At 33.3% G+C, this 17,544-nt stretch overlaps 2 protein-coding genes across 2 annotated transcripts; both read right to left on the bottom strand.

The window, feature by feature from the left end:
* Positions 1-610: 610 nt before the first annotated feature.
* LOC139092028 (juvenile hormone acid O-methyltransferase-like) lies at positions 611-1,484 on the bottom strand. The gene is made up of 2 exons (XM_070642316.1): positions 833-1,484; positions 611-765 (listed from the first exon to the last, which is right to left on the bottom strand). Exons 1-2 carry the CDS (start codon positions 1,482-1,484, stop codon positions 611-613), a joined length of 807 nt encoding a protein of 268 aa, XP_070498417.1.
* A 2,930-nt stretch (positions 1,485-4,414) lies between these two features.
* Positions 4,415-5,289, bottom strand: LOC139092013 (juvenile hormone acid O-methyltransferase-like). The gene is made up of 2 exons (XM_070642296.1): positions 4,638-5,289; positions 4,415-4,569 (listed from the first exon to the last, which is right to left on the bottom strand). Exons 1-2 carry the CDS (start codon positions 5,287-5,289, stop codon positions 4,415-4,417), a joined length of 807 nt encoding a protein of 268 aa, XP_070498397.1.
* Between the last annotated feature and the right edge of the window lie 12,255 nt (positions 5,290-17,544).

Below are 17,544 nucleotides of genomic sequence, written 5' to 3'. Positions count from 1 at the left end.
TTACTTCGCTGGTCATACAGATTAAGTGTGATTCATGACCTCTCTCAGTTGGTGCCTAAAGCTGGCTCTATCGCTGGCTATCGCTTGCAAATTACCAATTCCATCTCTATCGACAACTTCTTTCCATTTCGTTATTTTTTGGGATCGAAGAGTTTTGAACCCATCAACGCACGTTCCTGCAAAAATAAAGCAGATGCTCAAAATTTCCTAAAATTGTTGATTGTAAATTAAAATGACAAAGTGAATGATCTCAAATTGACCCCTAAATGGCTCTTCCTACAGCTAAATTAGCACGTAATTTGAATGATAATTAGTGGTATAAAATTTAATATGGCTATTGTAGTGGCGCAAGTAGTTGGTCTTTTTGAGAGGAAGATTATAAGAAAGATTCAATGGATTGAAGTTGTTGACAGAGAAAGTATTACATTTGTCATTAAAAATTAGCCACGTTGCCGATAGTGCCAGTTTCAGGCGGCATCTGAGTGAGATCATAGGCCACAATCACATGTCTGTATAATCAGCAAAGTAAATAGGTAAAGTTTATATTTAATTTATATTTAAATTATATTAACTTTTGTTAATTTACTAATTTATTTAAAAAATTGACAATTTATTTCTTAGCAATAAAACGGTAAAGTTTTCTAGGAATGTACAATGGATCCTCGGATTTTGTCGATAATAAGACTTTTGCAATATCATCCATGTACTCATCCTGAAGGGTTTCTGGCATCTTCTTAAGAAATGGAATGACAGCCTTCATGGCTTCTATATAAAGGATTAAATGAAGTGATTTAGAAATTTGAGTGATAACTTTTGTCAATTATGAACTTACTTTTGAAATTCCCAAGATGTTGATAATCATAAAATTCATTTTCTTCACCATTAAATTCAATAATTTCAAATCCAACTTCAGTCAAATATTTTTTAGTTAAATTTTCAGATTCATCTTGATTAAGCCATAATGGATAGAATTCTTCCATCCAATTATTCGTATACGGTGAGTATTTATCATCTAACTGAGTCATAAGGTCGGCAATTAAATGCCATCCTAAGAACATGCAGCAAAACACTCCACCAGGATTCAATAAATCATAAACATTTTTAAATGCCTTCCTTAAATCTTTCATAAATTGATAGACGTAAAATGATGTTGCCATGTCAAAATGCTTATCGTTTAAAGAATCTGGTATGTCTCCTTCAGCATCCATATACATGAACTTTACATAATCACTGCCATATTTTTCATTTGAAAATTTAATCATTTCATGACTTCTATCCACACCGACGACACTTGAAAAATTTAATCCAATATTTTTAAGAGTTAATTCTGATAAAACTGATCCACATCCAGCACCAATGTCAATCAAAGAAATTTCTCTAAGTCCAAATTCATTCCTTAATCTGTCACCGTAAGTATCGTAGAATTTTTTCACGGCATCTGTTTGTTCGTAATTATTAACTGAATATAGCTTGGCTTTATACATTATTATGGCTTTACAAGACAAACGATTACTGATCAAACTTGTGAATTCACTTGCCATTTATAGCTCTATCAGAATTTGAAAAATTCTCTCATTTCTTCTGATTTTCGAAAAAAATATTCTGATTTACTCCATAATTTATAATTATATAAAAAAGTGAGCAAAAATTAGAATGAAGATGTGTCCGAAAAATCCAGTAATTACCAAATATATTTTGCGTATAGTAAAACATTTTTTTTAATCAAGCTTTAAATTAATCAAATTTTAAAAGTAACATTAATAAAATTTTCAAATTTAACTTTATAGATCAGTGGCGAGCCACCTGTTATTTTTCGCTACAGACCTTTGTGGTACGTCACGACTAAAACCACATACACCATACATTTTATGGCATTTTCAAAAAAAAATTGACGGCACACCATTGTAGATGATTAAAATAACGTGGCTATATTAAAAGAAATCATAAAAATCAGAACATTGACACTCTTCATCCGCTTTCATCCGGTCCATACAATCTTTCATCTGGATGAAATTTTTGTATAGAGATAAAGAAATCTTTCATTCGCATGAAACGTGTGTCAATGCCTTAATTAAAAAAAAGCAAAAGTGCAATGAGAGCTTACTGAGAGTGCAGAGAATAAGGTGCTATTCACGAAAGTAGAGGTGAAATTTGAACTCCCGGGCTCGAATTCCCGAGTTTAAATACTTCCGATTCTTAAAAGTAGCCGTTTAATGATGGAATATAAGAAACTTTGAAACACACCTCTGAAGGGTGACAGACTCACCTTCTATGGATGGTATGGTTTACAACTGACTATTTCCGTAATCATAGCAAAGAATTAGAATTCAACACTTAATCAGTCAGCAGGTTTAAATACATAATAACAGTATGTCATACCGTAACAGGCAAAGAGCATGGATTCACGCTCAAGATACCTGAGCGGCACAAATGAAGAAAGCTCCGCCAGTCTCTTTGAGAGACGAATTCTGCGAGCTATTTATAGATCTTCAAAAGAAGGTGAATTATACCGATGTAGGCATAATTATGAACTTTATCAGCTTTTCCAGGATGCTATCATCACTATTCTTCGTGTGAACAGACGATCCTGTATTCGCCCCAGTATATAGAGTAACCTTTGCAGACTTTGTGGATGGCAAAAAATCGAAAGGAAGAGCAAAATGTCCTTAATTCGATGTGTTGATAAGGACGCTAGAGACTTTAAGTACACGTACCTTATTATTGTGCTTTAATATATTTTTAATGATTCTTATTAATCTTCCAAAATTATAATACAATTAAATTAAGATTAGGCTTAATAAAGTATATACATTTTATAATACTTTTTAGTACTTTTAAGTTTTCTATTTTCTTCTATTTGTTATCAGTTCCAAATTCGTTTATAAAAAACATCCCACTTTCGAAAGAAAAATAGAATGTAATGAAAATGATTGTTGATCAACCTTTTGATAGTGTCATAAATAATACTCAAATCTTTTTTGGTCATAGTGATTATTTTAAGACGTAAGAAAGCAGTGTCGAAGGTCATTCACAGTGCAAATAAAGTATTGATCATTTTCAAATTTGAATTCAATTTAGGAACTAGTTTAGCCATCAAACCAGCCTAGGAAGCATGTCTCTGAGTTGATGTTGGATTCTGTATAGATCCGGGAGCAAATGAGTGTCACGGTTGATCGAAAAAATGCTCAGGATCCTCTTTTTTCGCTATGGGTAAATTTATTTGATCTTAATCAGCTGTTTCGGTGCTTTCGTACTAATTTCGGGTCTTATCGTTATTAATAGTATTACGTAGTTGAACTCTAGCCATCACGTTATTATGTTCATGCCTAGTTCAGGATTTTTCAATCCATCAACCGACTTGTACTATTTGAATTTGCAGCTTTTCCATACCCTGACTCTTTACTTGTATCAATTTTTGTATAACACAAGCTACTTTAAGAAGAATAAAAAAAAAATCAAAAGGTCATCAAAATTAAAACACGTTTTTGCAATATTAAGCAGATGCTCAAAATTGACTAAAATTGTTGATTGTAAATTTAAATGACAAAGTAAATAATCTCTAATTCATTCCTAAATGACTCTTCTTACAGTAAGTCAGCACGTAATATAAATGATAATTAATGATGTTTATAATTTAATGTGGCTATCGTAGTGGCGAAAGTGGTTGGTCTTTTTGAGAGGAGGATCCTCCTTTGAGAGGAGGAAAAATCTTTGGACGTAAGAATTTTGGGAGGTTGTCGATCTGACTCGGTAACTGAACAAACGTTAAGTGTTTCACTTTCTCGTGGTACTTCCTGTTTTTACTAAGAACGCCGTTGGTGGTCGAATTTCTGTCGGGAGATAAAAAATAGATTCAAACTCTTCGTCTTTGGGTTGGCAGCCTTACAAACAGGATACAACCGACTACTACGTTCACAACCTGCTATATTCGAATCTAGACTGGACAATGAAGGTTACATGAGGATAATTGGACTGGACTAAGAAAGAAGGGGTCTTTTACAAATCTAGGAGCAATACAGAGAACTATAAGCTATGCAACGAGGCTGATATCGTAAAACGACTCAAATTTAAATATATTCGATGGGCTGGACATGATGGAAGAAGGTCGGCAAATGCTCATTCAAGTCTGACTTTGTAGATGGCAAAAGATCACGAGGACGGCATAAGAGTTTTAAAAAAAGCTTTTGACAGGCACAGTATTACATTTGTAATTGGAAATTGGCCACGTCGTCGTTAAAGCCAGTTTGAGGCGGCATCTGAGGGAGGTCATAGATCACAATTGAAGCCATGGGAGGAAGTAAGTAAAATATAAATTTGACAACCAACGTAAGTAAGCAAACTTTATATTAATTTATATTTAAATTATATTAACTTTTATTAACTTCCTGATTTGTAAAAAAAAAAAATTGACAATTTATTTTTTAGCAACAAAACGATAAAGTTTTCTAGGAATGCACAATGGATCCTCGGATTTTGTCGATAATAAGGTTTTTGCAACATCATCCATGTACTCATCCTGTAGGGTTTCTGGCATCTTCTTAAGAAATGGAATGACAGCTTTGAAGGCTTCTATACATAGGATTAAAATAAGGTGATTTAGAAATGTGAGTGATAATTATTGTCAAGTATAAAATTACTTTTCAAACTTTCAATATGTTCGTACTCAAATATATCATTTCCTTCACAATTAAATTCAACAATTTCAAATCCAGCTTCACTTAAAGATTTTTTAATTCTATTTTCAAGTTCGCCAAGATTAAGCCATAATGGAAAGAATTCTTCGACCCAATCATTCGTGTAGGGTTTGTATTTATCATCTAAATACTTCACAATTTCAGCAATTAAATGCCATCCTAAGATAACGCAGCAAAACACTCCACCTGGATTCAATAAATCATGAACATTTTTAAATGCCTTTGTTAAATCTTTCATCCAATGATGGACGTAAAATGATGTTGCCATATCAAAATGCTTATCCTTTAATGAATCTGGTATGTCACCTTCAGCATCCATATACATGAAATTTATATTGCTACTTCCATATTTTTCAGTTGTAAGTTTAATCATTTCTTGACTTTTATCCACAGCGACGACACTTGAAAAATTTAATCCAATAGTTTTAAGTGTCAATTCTGTTAAAACTGATCCACATCCAGCACCAATGTCAATCAATGAAATTTCTCTAAGTCCAAATTCATTCCTTAATCTGTCACCGTAAGTATCGTAGAACTTTTTCACGGCATCTGTTTGTTCGTAATTATTAACCGAATATAGCTTGGCTTTATACATTATTATGGCTTAATAAGACAAACGATTACTGATCACAATGGTGAAATTGCTTGCCATTTATAGCTCAATAAGAATTTGAAAAATTCTCTCATTTCTTCTGATTTACTCTAGGATTTGTAATTATTTAAATAAACTGAGCGATAATTATAATAAAGATGTGTCCGAAAAATCCAGTAATTACCAAATATATTTTTCTTACAGTAACACATTTCTTTTAATCAAGTTATAAATTAATCTAATTTTAGAATTGACATTATAAACTTTTCAAATCTTACTTTGTAGATCAGTGACGTACAATCTGTTATTTTTTGCAGCACTTCTTGATACCACTCGTCATGATCAAGACCTTGGTGTTACAGTGACTCGTCAGTGACTCGTCATGACATTCCCAAAAATATTTTAATCGCACAATTCTGTCGATAACAACGTGGTAAATAACTAGTGTATCGGGTAGAAACCCAATGCGGATATATTCACACCGTTCCAAAAAAAAGTCTCGCGGGTGGGCCAAGCTTCGCTTGGCAAATGTTTGAGGGTTCAAGCTCCAGCGGGTAGGCCAAGCTTCGCTTGGCAAATATTTGAGGGATCAAGCTCCAGCGGGTAGGCCAAGCTTCGCTTGGCAAATATTTGAGGGATCAAGCTCCAGCGGGTAGGCCAAGCTTCGCTTGGCAAATGTTTGAGGGATCAAGCTCCAGCGGGTAGGCCAAGCTTCGCTTGGCAAATGTTTGAGGGATCAAGCTCCAGCGGGTAGGCCAAGCTTCGCTTGGCACATGTTTGAGGGATCAAGCTCCAGTGGGTAGGCCAAGCTTCGCTTGGCACATGTTTGAGGAATCAAGCTTCATCGGGTAGGCCAAGCTTCGCTTGGCAAATGTTTGAGGGATCAAGCTCCAGCGGGTAGGCTTAAAAATTTTTTGGTAATTTTCATACAGTGTTCAATGTTTCAAAAAATCATAGAAAACATTGATTTTGAAATTTTGTATGAAACGAAAGTTTTTTGCTTTTTTAGAAGCAACGGCTGTTCCTGCCATGCCCAAAATCTAATCAGTTCTTCCTTGGAATAACACCAATCAAATGCAAAAAACTAGAAGTCTCTACGATGTCTCGTTTTTGAGTTATCGTGTACATTAACTTGCTTGCATGCTTGCTTGCTTACAGAAAGCGAATTTTTCGATTTTCTCAGAAATGCCTCAACCAATTTCAAATCTGTTTTTTGATTATGATGTGAAATTCCAGGCACAAACTTTTTGCTGCAGAACATAACTTGCCATTATGCTTAGTTTGGCTGAAAAATCCAAAAAACTGGTTTTTCAATCTGAACAAATTCAATACATTCACACGTGAAAACGGTGTGAATATAAAAAAAAATTCATGAAATTGAGCTACGTTTATAGAAAATATTGCGAAAATCAGGGGGAAGATTACTTGGCGTGAAAATTATACGCCATTTCCCGCCAGCAGTGTGAAATTTCACGCCAATGGCGTGAAATGGCGTGAATTTCACAAAATTGGCGTGAAATGGCGTGAAATTTCACGACACAGTTTATTCTGGAAATGACTTTGACTTTACTGGATTTTGTTATTTGATCGGGAAAGTAACTTTTACCTTACTAGATCTTGATTTTAGTTCGTGAAAGTGACTTTGACCTAACTGGATAATGTTTTTAGTTCGTGAAAGTGACTTTTACCTTTCTGGATCTTGATTTTAGTTCGTGGAATTGAATTTAACCTTACTGGATCTTGATTTTAGTTCGTGAAAGTGACTTTGACCTAACTGGATCTTGTTTTTAGTTCGTGAAAGTGACTTTTACCTTTCTGGATCTTGATTTTAGTTCGTGGAAGTGAATTTAACCTTACTGGATCTTGATTTTAGTTCGTGAAAGTGACTTTGACCTAACTGGATAATGTTTTTAGTTCGTGAAAGTAACTTTTACCTTTCTGGATCTTGATTTTAGTTCGTGGAAGTGAATTTAACCTTACTGGATCTTGATTTTAGTTCGTGAAAGTGACTTTGACCTAACTGGATCTTGTTTTTAGTTCGTGAAAGTGACTTTTACCTTTCTGGATCTTGATTTTAGTTCGTGGAAGTGAATTTAACCTTACTGGATCTTGATTTTAGTTCGTGAAAGTGACTTTGACCTAACTGGATCTTGTTTTTAGTTCGTATAAGTGACTAAAAACAAGATCCAGTAAGTCCAAAGTCATTTATACAAACAAAAACCGAAATCCAGTAAGATCAAAGTCACTTCCACGAACTAAAATCAAGATCCTGTAGGGTCAAAATCACTTTTACGAACTAAAAAACAAGATCCAGTGCGGTCAAAGGCACTTTGCCAACATTAAAGCAAGATCCAGAAAGATTTAAGTCATTTCCAAGGAACTGTCATAAAAAATAACAAAATCGTTGGGACAAAAAGTTAGTAGTTGCAAATATTTAGCCGCCGACATTAGTGACTTGGATCTTTGACCCCTGAGAAAACCGAATTTCAGATCGGTTCTCTTACTTAGGGTGAAAACCAACTTAAAAACCAATTTAAAGATGAAAAACCATTAGAAAAGTCGATTTTAAAAATAAAAAAAATTGGTGTGAAATTTCACGACGCTGGCGTGAAATGGCGTGAAAGTGGCGTGAAACGGCGTGAAATGGCGTGAAACGGCGTGAAATTTCACGTCACGGATGTGAAATTTTTGGCGTATACGTTTCACGCCAAGTAATCTTCCCCCTGGCGAAAATTTAAATTAGCACGACCATCTGCTGTATTTTAACCGAGACGCTGCTGTGTTTCGACAAAGTCTCATAATGTCCCGGTTTTTGAACAATTCGTGAATTAAATACAAAGTTAAGAAATTTTTGATGCAGTTTTTATAAATTTATTGAATATTAAAACTCACAATAACCTAAAAGATCACCAATAGTTCCAAACTTAGAAATGTTCCGATTTTTTCCAAAAGTGTTCCGATTTTTTTCCTATTATCATTGGAACGGCCCTGAATATATTGTAACTTACTGATAAACTAGAACGAAACTGAGACCCAAAATGTTTTTCAATTATATTGCTGCACATCTGAGGCAGTGCATGAATTTCAAACGATCTTTATGCTCAACAAAACCTAATACTGACAATTATTCATCCTTTAAAAGCAAACGTAGGGGATTGGGGAAGTCGAAGTCTGACTCCGAAACTGACCAAATGTCAAATGTGTCACGTGGTATCTCCTTTTACCACCAAACATATCTCAGGCGACCTCAAGCTATGATCTCAAGCTATGACGAGATATGTACTCAAAAAAGTAGGTTCAAATCCTCCTCAAACCCTTGCATGCAGGGTGGCAATCCCAAAAACAGGCAAGTTAAGCCTGCTAGGCTTACAACTTGTTATTACCGAACCCAACTTGTACAAAGAAAGCTACAGAGAAAAAGCAAACGTGGACGGCCAAAGAACTTATGAACTGTCGATCGAGATAATATTGCATTTGGACTCGGAAATTGCTAAAAGGTAGCAAGCACTAGAGCTGGTTTTAGGCGACATCTAAGGGAGATCAAGGATCACAACTCATCTGTACAGCCAACTTAGTAGGAAAGTAAGTAAACGCAATATTAAGCAACAACAAACAAACTAGACGAAAACATTTTGCAGCAGCACCCAAGCAGCACCATCAGAAACAACGCAAACAAAGTCAATAATAAAGCGAATAATATAAAATTAATAAAAATAAATTATATCAACTTTGTAGGTATTATTATTATAACGGATTTGTATAATATGATGGTGATTCATGTTGTTTCTGTTTTGTAAAAGTAAAAAAATTGCAAGTTGCAGATTGCTGAAAAAAAAAAAAGACTCACAACAAAATAAAACAAAATACGAGAAAAGAGATGAGGGAATCGCAAAAAAATGTAGATTATATTTCGCATGGCAAATATATTATTATAAAGTTGCATTTTTTTAATATACAATAATACAGTGCAAGGAAAAGACAGAAGATACGAAGAAAAAAATATATAAAACAGAAATAAATTTAATAATACATCTTTTGAATCTCTTATTTTTTTTTTTTCTTAAAAATAATATATTGAAATAAAATCTTTCGTTTCTGTATACATCTCTTTTTTATACTTTTGCTGCCAAGAAGCTGTATTTATTACAGCCACAACAACAACAACAAAAAACATATTGGAGAAGCAAGTAAGTAGATATAAATGTATACATGTAGAAATAATTTACAGGCATTTTTATAAGTTTAGGATTAATGAGAATAGGACGCAGTTTTGTCAATCCAAGTTTCATAGTGGGTAAGAGTCAAACTAGGCTCTGGTTAATACAGGGTGTGTGGGGCTAGCATACCGCTATCCTTAAGCACAAGGTTAAAAAATCAAAGCGAGTATGCAGCTAGTTTTCTGTGAAAACAATCAGAACATAGTCGATGTTGCGTCGAGTGTAAAACTAGGTAACCATCAAGGAGCCAATCATTTATTACATAATACAAATCTAGTTCTTAATCCACGTTTGAGTCATAGTAAAATCTCAAACCTGAACCCGATTTTCTTAGATCGTTAAATAATAAGTAAGCGGCCTTAAGCGGAGTGAACCCAGTAATTTTTTGAAGATAGGATATGTGGGGTAGGGTTGGTATATATTTAACGAAAATACATTTGTTAGGTTTCAGATTTTTGCAATGAAAAACTATAGTTAATTGTAGAAATTTTGAATCTCTTATCCTTTGGATACGTCTCTAGTAATTCGACAAGTATGTATCAACAAATCATTCCAGAGCTGGAGTTAGAGAACTAATGAGTAAGTGTTCTAAAAACCGAGACTTCGATGAATTTCCTTAGAGTTTCAGTCTAGCTCATAAGAAATGATGTTAAGTAATCCGGTTAGAGTTTGATTTTCACCAGTGACCAACTTCTCTGTTCTGATAGAGTTCCCTAGATATTCTGTAAGATCGGCCCTAAATTCTAGGGTTTTTAATCCTAAGGCCTAATCGCAACCTCAGAATTACGGGATTTTTAGCCCCTAGTTAGATCATAACAATCCTCAATCATCATTCTATTAGAGATCCATTCTTCGATATTCTAGATTTTACTAAAAACAGTTGTTCTTTAGAAAATAGGTGCATAGCCAGGGTGTTTTGGGAATGTTGATCACATTTTCAAATTTTTGCAAGACTGGTATATACTTTTTCGATGCCGAGACCGGGAAAGTCTAGTTCCGGTCCTGTCATGATGTCCCAAAAATCTACCCCTATGTGGAAATCAGTACATCTCTGCTAAGAGTTAAATAGGATTCTAGGTATTAATAGCCAAATGCTCAGTCTATTTTAGTATCAATTTAAAATAATTACATTAACACCTAACCCATTCAGCCCAAATAAGCCCATTAACACATTTCCATAAAGAATATGCTCATCAGAAATGAAAATGTATATTCGAATCACGAAATAAATTCGATGCGAATTATCAAAATAAAAAAAAAATGCACAATAAATAAATGAAATTTATATTTCGAGAAGTTATAATTTTAACATTAAGAATATATATAAAAAAAAAAAAAAATGAAAATATTTTCGCCAATTATACACAAAAGCCCGAGACTCTCTTCGAATGTTTTTATTAATAAATACGAAGAAATATTGTATTTAATAATAATACATAAAGAAATGAGAACCTTAAAAATGCCTCAAGGAAATTCAAGAAAAAAACAAAAAAAAAATCATATTTAATCTCAATGCTGAATGTTGAGCGATGCATTATGTGTTCAGTGAATTATTTCAAGTTATTAATTTCACTGCTGCTGCTCTACTGCCAAATCGAAATTTAATTTTATTATAATGTAGTTGGAATATTTTATGATTATTATTATTAATATTGTTATTACAATTACTGACGGTGCTGATGCTCTTGTAATGCAGGATATTAATATTCATTTTTTGAGATTAACACCGTGTTTCGCGGATGAGGTGTGAGGGTATAAACTGTGTGTAGAGAGGTGAAAATATAGTTTTTGTGCATGAGATTATCAAGGTTAGTCCACCTTTAGAGATGGTATTTAGGGATTTTCAAGAAAAAGTCTAGCACAAGTGTGTTAATTAATCCAAAACAGGACACTAGACTGGGGTAACTCTGCCTTGATGATGCTCTGTCCAGAGCCCCTATATGACCATCCTGTAATCACATTTTTGATAAATTTACCGATTGGTGCTTCATATTCGGCTATTTCTTCTCAAAAATTGCAAAATATTCTCAAAAATTCACTTTCCGTCATCATTTTTTCAAGTGAAAACAATCAAAACGGCGTGAATATGTCTTAAATACTAACAAGTCTTCCTCATCTAGCTGTTGATGTGGCAACAGTTACTAAGTTGATATGAAAAAGGTGATGATTTAAGAAATTATGTGAAAATTATTGCAGTTTATTTTATATTTTATAGGAGATTGATTTTTCTACGCTTATAAACATATAGTATGATTGAGTCATAGAGTAAGTGAAAGTTAGGGTGTTAATTTGAATATTTAGATGAATAGTTGGTGAGTAAGAGAAAATACAGAAAATTTGGTGTTTGACTAGATATTAATTAGATGGTGTTGTGAGTTGTGTGAGGGAAATTTTTAAGAATTTTGAGAAAAATATTGAAGTCGCAAGGGTATTGCTACATTCCCAAATTGACGGTTTGATGCTAAGATGCCATAATGACATCTTGATGGCTGTATTAAGTCAATATTTAAGACGAAAATTGAAATTTGCCACATTGCGTCATTCGGATCCCAATTTTGGAAAAGTCCCAGTTTTAAAGTTTTAGTTTTGAACTAGAAGAACTGCGATCAATATTTCATTGTACCAGACCCTTTAGATCAACAGTTTATAGTTGGATCTGATCACTTAAGCAGCTAATGACACTTCACTGTTTTTGGGGTATATTAAGGTTTCCCGAAGTTTCGGTCTTGTCAAATTTTAGGGATCCTTGGGACTACATGGGAAGTCTCGGTCTCGATCTCGACATCGAGAACCCATCATCATATTGAGCATCTTGTGGCATCTTGTAGAACGATGTCTGCTCGTAGTTATAAGCGAGATTCTCAGAGTAGAGTAGGACAGGATATAATGTCCTGATAAATTCAAAAAATCTCCTAAATGATATAATTTAGGCATAATAATAATTCAGATGATTCTCCAATAATGCAATCAATTGCTAATAAATCCTATAATTCCAAAAATCCCAAAACCTGCATCCGTTCAACAATATTGCTCAATCAATAAGTCTAATTTACTTCACAGTCGGTTAACTTAATCAACATTCGAAAAAGTATTTCATGCAATAAATTTATGATTTTACCGAAAATGTATGCAGCACATATAAAATCATTAATTTCCTCGTAATAAAACATAATAATTAGAATTATTGCATAGCAAAATCATTAAAATCTAAAATTAATAATCGCAAGCTATAACTAATATTCTACGCATTCATGCGTTCATCCATACATGCGAAAATATTTTATATTTTTTTATATATACAGTGTAAAATGTTTAGAATCTAATTTAGATACAAAATTTAATAATTGCATATCCAAATCAACTGTTGCTAAAATAATTTTTAAGCGAGAAATAAAAAAAAGTTTTTTTTTTTCACATAATTCACAGCCACAATGACTGTTCTCTCACCTACCCCCTAAAAAATAATTAAATTTTATTTACAAACTTGTTGATCTGTTTTCACAAAAATTTTTGTATTTTTTGTTTTTTTTTTTTCGGGTGCATGTAGAGTAAATGCAACTACTATATGATGCATAAATATGTCAATAACGTACGCGCTCGCTACTACTATATATTTGCACTGTAAATTTATGGCGAAAATATTATTTCAATATAGGCTCGGGATAAAAATTGAAAACAATTTTTTTTTCACTCTCACTATTTTTTTTTTTTATTTTGGTGGATAAAAAAAGGAAACACATTGAGCTTATAAAAATTTACTCTTCCTGTTTTGTGGAAGGGTTGGGGATTTTTTGGTATTTGGAATTTATGGGAAAATTAATGTAAATTGTGACAATTTTAGAGAAAAATTGAACGAAATTCACACAAAATTTAGGGAAATCTGCATGAAAATTGATTAAATTTGACTCAGATCTTAGCTAAAATTGATCAAACTTGAACAAATTTGAGCCAAAGTTCAACAAATTTAATCGAAAAGTTTGCAAACTTGAACAAAACTGATTCAAAATTGAGCAAATTAAAACTAAAATTGAGAAAACTTGAACAAATCTGAGCAAAATTGAGCAAATCTGAGTCAAAATTGAGCAAACTTTAGCAAATCTGAGTCAAAATTGAGCAAACTTGAGCAAATCTGAGTCAAAATTGAGCAAATTTGAACAAACCTGATCCAAAATTGAGCAAAATTTAGTAATTCTGAGCAAAAATTGGGCGAAATTGAGCAAATTTTAGCCAAAATTGAGAAAATTTGAATCAAATCTGAACCAAAATTGAACAAAATTGAGCAAATTTGAGCAAATCTGAGCTTAAATTGAGCAAACTTGATCGAAAATTAGACACAATTTAGGAAAGTTTGGATAAAAATTGAGCAAACTTGAGCAAATCTAAGCAAACTTGAACAAATCTGAGCTAAAATTGAGCAAATCTGAGCCAAAATTGAGCTAATCTTAATAAAACTGAGCAAACTTGAACAAATTTGAGCCAAACTTGAATTAAAAACTAATCAAATTTAAATGCCCAACTCTGACCATTTCCAAATTCATTCATCTATCTCCCCAATATAAATTTTTTTAATATCCACACACACATTTTTTTCGTGGTTTTAAAAAATTATTGTATGCACTCCAACTTGATGATAGTTTTTTTTTTATTATCCGTACATTTTCCTGTGGGCTATTTAACACTCACTCACATTATCATGAACTTATGTTGTTGTGCACTTTTCTGACACTTGTTGCACTACTAACTAGTTGGTTGGCTGGAATTACGGGCGAGAATGAGAGGTATGAGATAAATGCACACACAAAAAAATATTTATATGAAAAATAAAATATATATAATTTTTTTTTGTGGTAAATTTTATTTATAAACTCATGATGTTGATGATAGAATAAATATTATTTTAAATTAAGTTTGAATGAATTTTTAATAGGTGTGGATTTTTTTGGGGAATATTTGAGTTGTCTGGGGTATCTAAAGTGTGTTTATGTCAAGGATTTTATGAGTTATTACTTACCTACATAAGTTGAATGAGTTAAACATTAAACGAACTTAGTTCGCATGTTGTACAGATCAATTGTGATCTAGGTCCTCCCATAGATGTCACCTGAAGCTGGCTATACCGATGGCTTACACTTGTCAATTTCCAAAGCCAAGTTTAACACTGTCTCAATCAACAGCTTTCTTCCAAGAGCTCTTTGGTCGTTCAAAAAGTCTTTTACCATCTAGATAGCCTAAAAAACGTGTCAAGCTTATCTTTCACTTGTTACAAAATCGTAGACTCCCCCTCCTCCCTAAAAAAAGAACGTAATAAGTGAACAGCCTCTTATCGAGTTAGAAGCTTTGTCTCTAATACCCATTGCTAACCAATCTTCCTCTACTCTGAATATGCCTCTGGTCCAAAATCATTAACGGGTCTAAAAATCCGGTACCAGCCAGGTTTGACGCTGATTTGGTGACAGATTCGATTTAAATTCGGGACTATCTCAGTGACACACCCGCTTGGTGCTGGATTTTGGTTCTCAAACGACCTAACAAAGTAAAAGGAGATCGTGTTCCTAACGCACAGCATAGAATGACCACTACGGTACCTAAAAGCTGTATCTTTACCTGTTAGGATAAGAAGACCATAAGGATTCTAGTTGGACTCAGAAATCATTATTTCTTCTAAATTAGCTTTATGTCGTCTATTGTTGTCCCACATACCCAAATGCCATGTTATTCCTGAATTCCATTAGACTTCTTGCTATACAAAGCAAATACATTCACAATTTTATATGATTTCACAGAATTTCTATTCAAAAATGTCCATCCATTCTCCTCTCAATTGCAGAATTAATACAAAAAATTGAATTCAACTTTTTATTTAATTTTATTTTATTTTCCATCTTTTTTTATACAAATATCCACAAAAGCACCTCATTCTCATTCTCCATTTACCGAAAACTGTATCATAACATACAATTCCAACAACAAGGACGATGATGATGATGATGTTGAATAACATAATATTTAAATTCAACAAATAATAACATTCACCTTATGCTATTATTACTATTTGTGTATATGAGAATGAAAATTTTCACAGGTAATTTTCACCTTTTTTTTCCATGCGGTTAACCTTTCAATCTTTCTTCTCATCTCATCCATTCATTCCTTTCTGGTATATGCTGTACAACAACAATATGTATGAATGAAATATCTACAACCATAGACAATTCTTCGAGATAAAGATTTGGCCACAAAAGAGTGGAAAATTTTAAATCCTTTTTTTCCTTCTTCTCTCTGTTCATGCCAGGCGTTTAATCTGTAAAGCTGAGTGTCTAAAATATATTTGTTCAACATTCATACATGTGTATACAAGGATGTATGTACGTATGTTTATTTTATATATATAAAAAAAAAGACAATTTAATTTAATTTTTTTTTTGTGAGATTCCAAAAAAAACACACATTTTTTTGCTCCTTTAAAAACATGATGAGGAAGAGCGAGAAAAAAAGGATTCAGATGGCAAATAATCGTGACTAGGTCGGGATACTAGACATGGTTGGATGAAATTTTGTGCGTGGGATAAGTCAGAATTTGAAGATGAGACGTTTGAGAAAAACTCCGACCCCAGAACAACATGTCTCTGACTTAGTGCCAGACTCGGTTAAATCCGGCGTCATGCTAGAATAACACCAGCTTGATGTCGGATTTTCGATCAATTAGCCGACCAGAATAGCACAAATCGGTTAACTGATCAAAAATGCAATTCCAGATAGACATGACTTTTGCTTGATGTCGAATTCATTGACCATGCCTGAGTCATGTCAGCATAGTGCCTGATTTTGGAATGATTTGCCGACTTGTGCTAAGAAGACTCTGCCATGGAGCTTTTAAGGCAGCTTCCATTTGGCGTTGTTGAAAAAGCTTTGAAGATTTAAAAGCTCTGTGAAATAAAATTCTTTATTTGTGTCTTTCGGTGTTATTCTGTGCATGCCGCCGCACACTAGTGGAAACTTACCACTAAGGGGTGCCGCGAGAGATAAAATGTTGCTCATCACTGCTTTAGTGGATCTAGATTACATGCTTTGCCATCACTCGAATTGGTTCGATCAAGGTAATGCCTTAGAGAGCAGAAGCTATGATGATATAGCTAAGTCTGTAGCTAGGTACCTGTAAAAATCTACCTTTCTTAGTTTTATGGTTATATTTAAATATCAGGGCTGTTAATAATGACCAAGTGAGTTGATTTAACAACACAGAAGTTCTTGTCTAAGGAGAATTTCAATTTTAATAAATTATTAATCCATACCAAGTATCATACCTTCTACCCAAGCATCGCATCCTTGTAAGAAAGTCAGGCAGCACTTTTTAGTGAATTGAATGAATGTGAAAATTCTCCAAAGAGATTCAACTCGAAAAAGATCCTCTACATTTATATTTTTTTATTCAATTCTCCATCTCCTCCTGTTAAAAGAGTATCAGAGAGCAAAGGCATGCCAAGCAAGTACATTTAGTCATACACACAAGCGGCTACAAAAGGAATGAAATGAATATAATCAAGTAAAAAGGAGTGAGAAGAAATGAAATTTAGAGACAGAAGAGAAAGTTTTTTTATGTATATAAAAATTTTAAATATACAAAAAAAAAACCTCAAATTGTTGTGCATGTAGCTGACTGGGTTGAGAATCATTGGCAGTCGTTTGCCTGGATAAAAAAATATTTTAAATGAAATTATACAAAAAATTTGCTCTATCACAAGCTATTTTATATCCCCCTCATACACATCGGACTCATGTTATAATGTCGGGGATAAAAAAGAAGTAAAAGAAGTGAGAAAAAGGTTTTGCTGGATGCTGAGGTGAAAAATGAGAAAGACACACACAGAATTTGTTGTGGCAGAAAGACAGTGTGGAGAGATTTTTTAGCTTCTGATATTTGCATATTTGGCAGTTTATTTAAATATTATCTCAACCACTGTTAAATAAAGATTTATTTTTCATTCCTCTCTTTATGTGCTGCCTGCCGACACTCATCATGCCTTTTTTCACACATTTTATT

The sequence above is a fragment of the Chironomus tepperi genome, unplaced genomic scaffold (genome assembly GCF_022539635.2).
Source record: "Chironomus tepperi strain 1889 unplaced genomic scaffold, CSIRO-AGI_Ctep_v1 contig_285, whole genome shotgun sequence".
In the NCBI taxonomy this organism is placed as follows: Eukaryota; Metazoa; Arthropoda; class Insecta; order Diptera; family Chironomidae; genus Chironomus; species Chironomus tepperi.
The sequence above is the reverse complement of the archived record's forward strand: the minus strand, read 5'-3'. Positions and strand labels throughout refer to the sequence as shown.

Coding starts and splice junctions, on each gene's coding strand:
- LOC139092028 (XM_070642316.1), bottom strand. CDS start 1,484: ATGTATAAAGCCAAGCTATATTCAGTTAATAATTACGAACAAACAGAT. Junction 766..832: donor ACATCTTGGGAATTTCAAAA/GTAAGTTCATAA, acceptor TCCTTTATATAG/AAGCCATGAAGGCTGTCATT.
- LOC139092013 (XM_070642296.1), bottom strand. CDS start 5,289: ATGTATAAAGCCAAGCTATATTCGGTTAATAATTACGAACAAACAGAT. Junction 4,570..4,637: donor ACATATTGAAAGTTTGAAAA/GTAATTTTATAC, acceptor TCCTATGTATAG/AAGCCTTCAAAGCTGTCATT.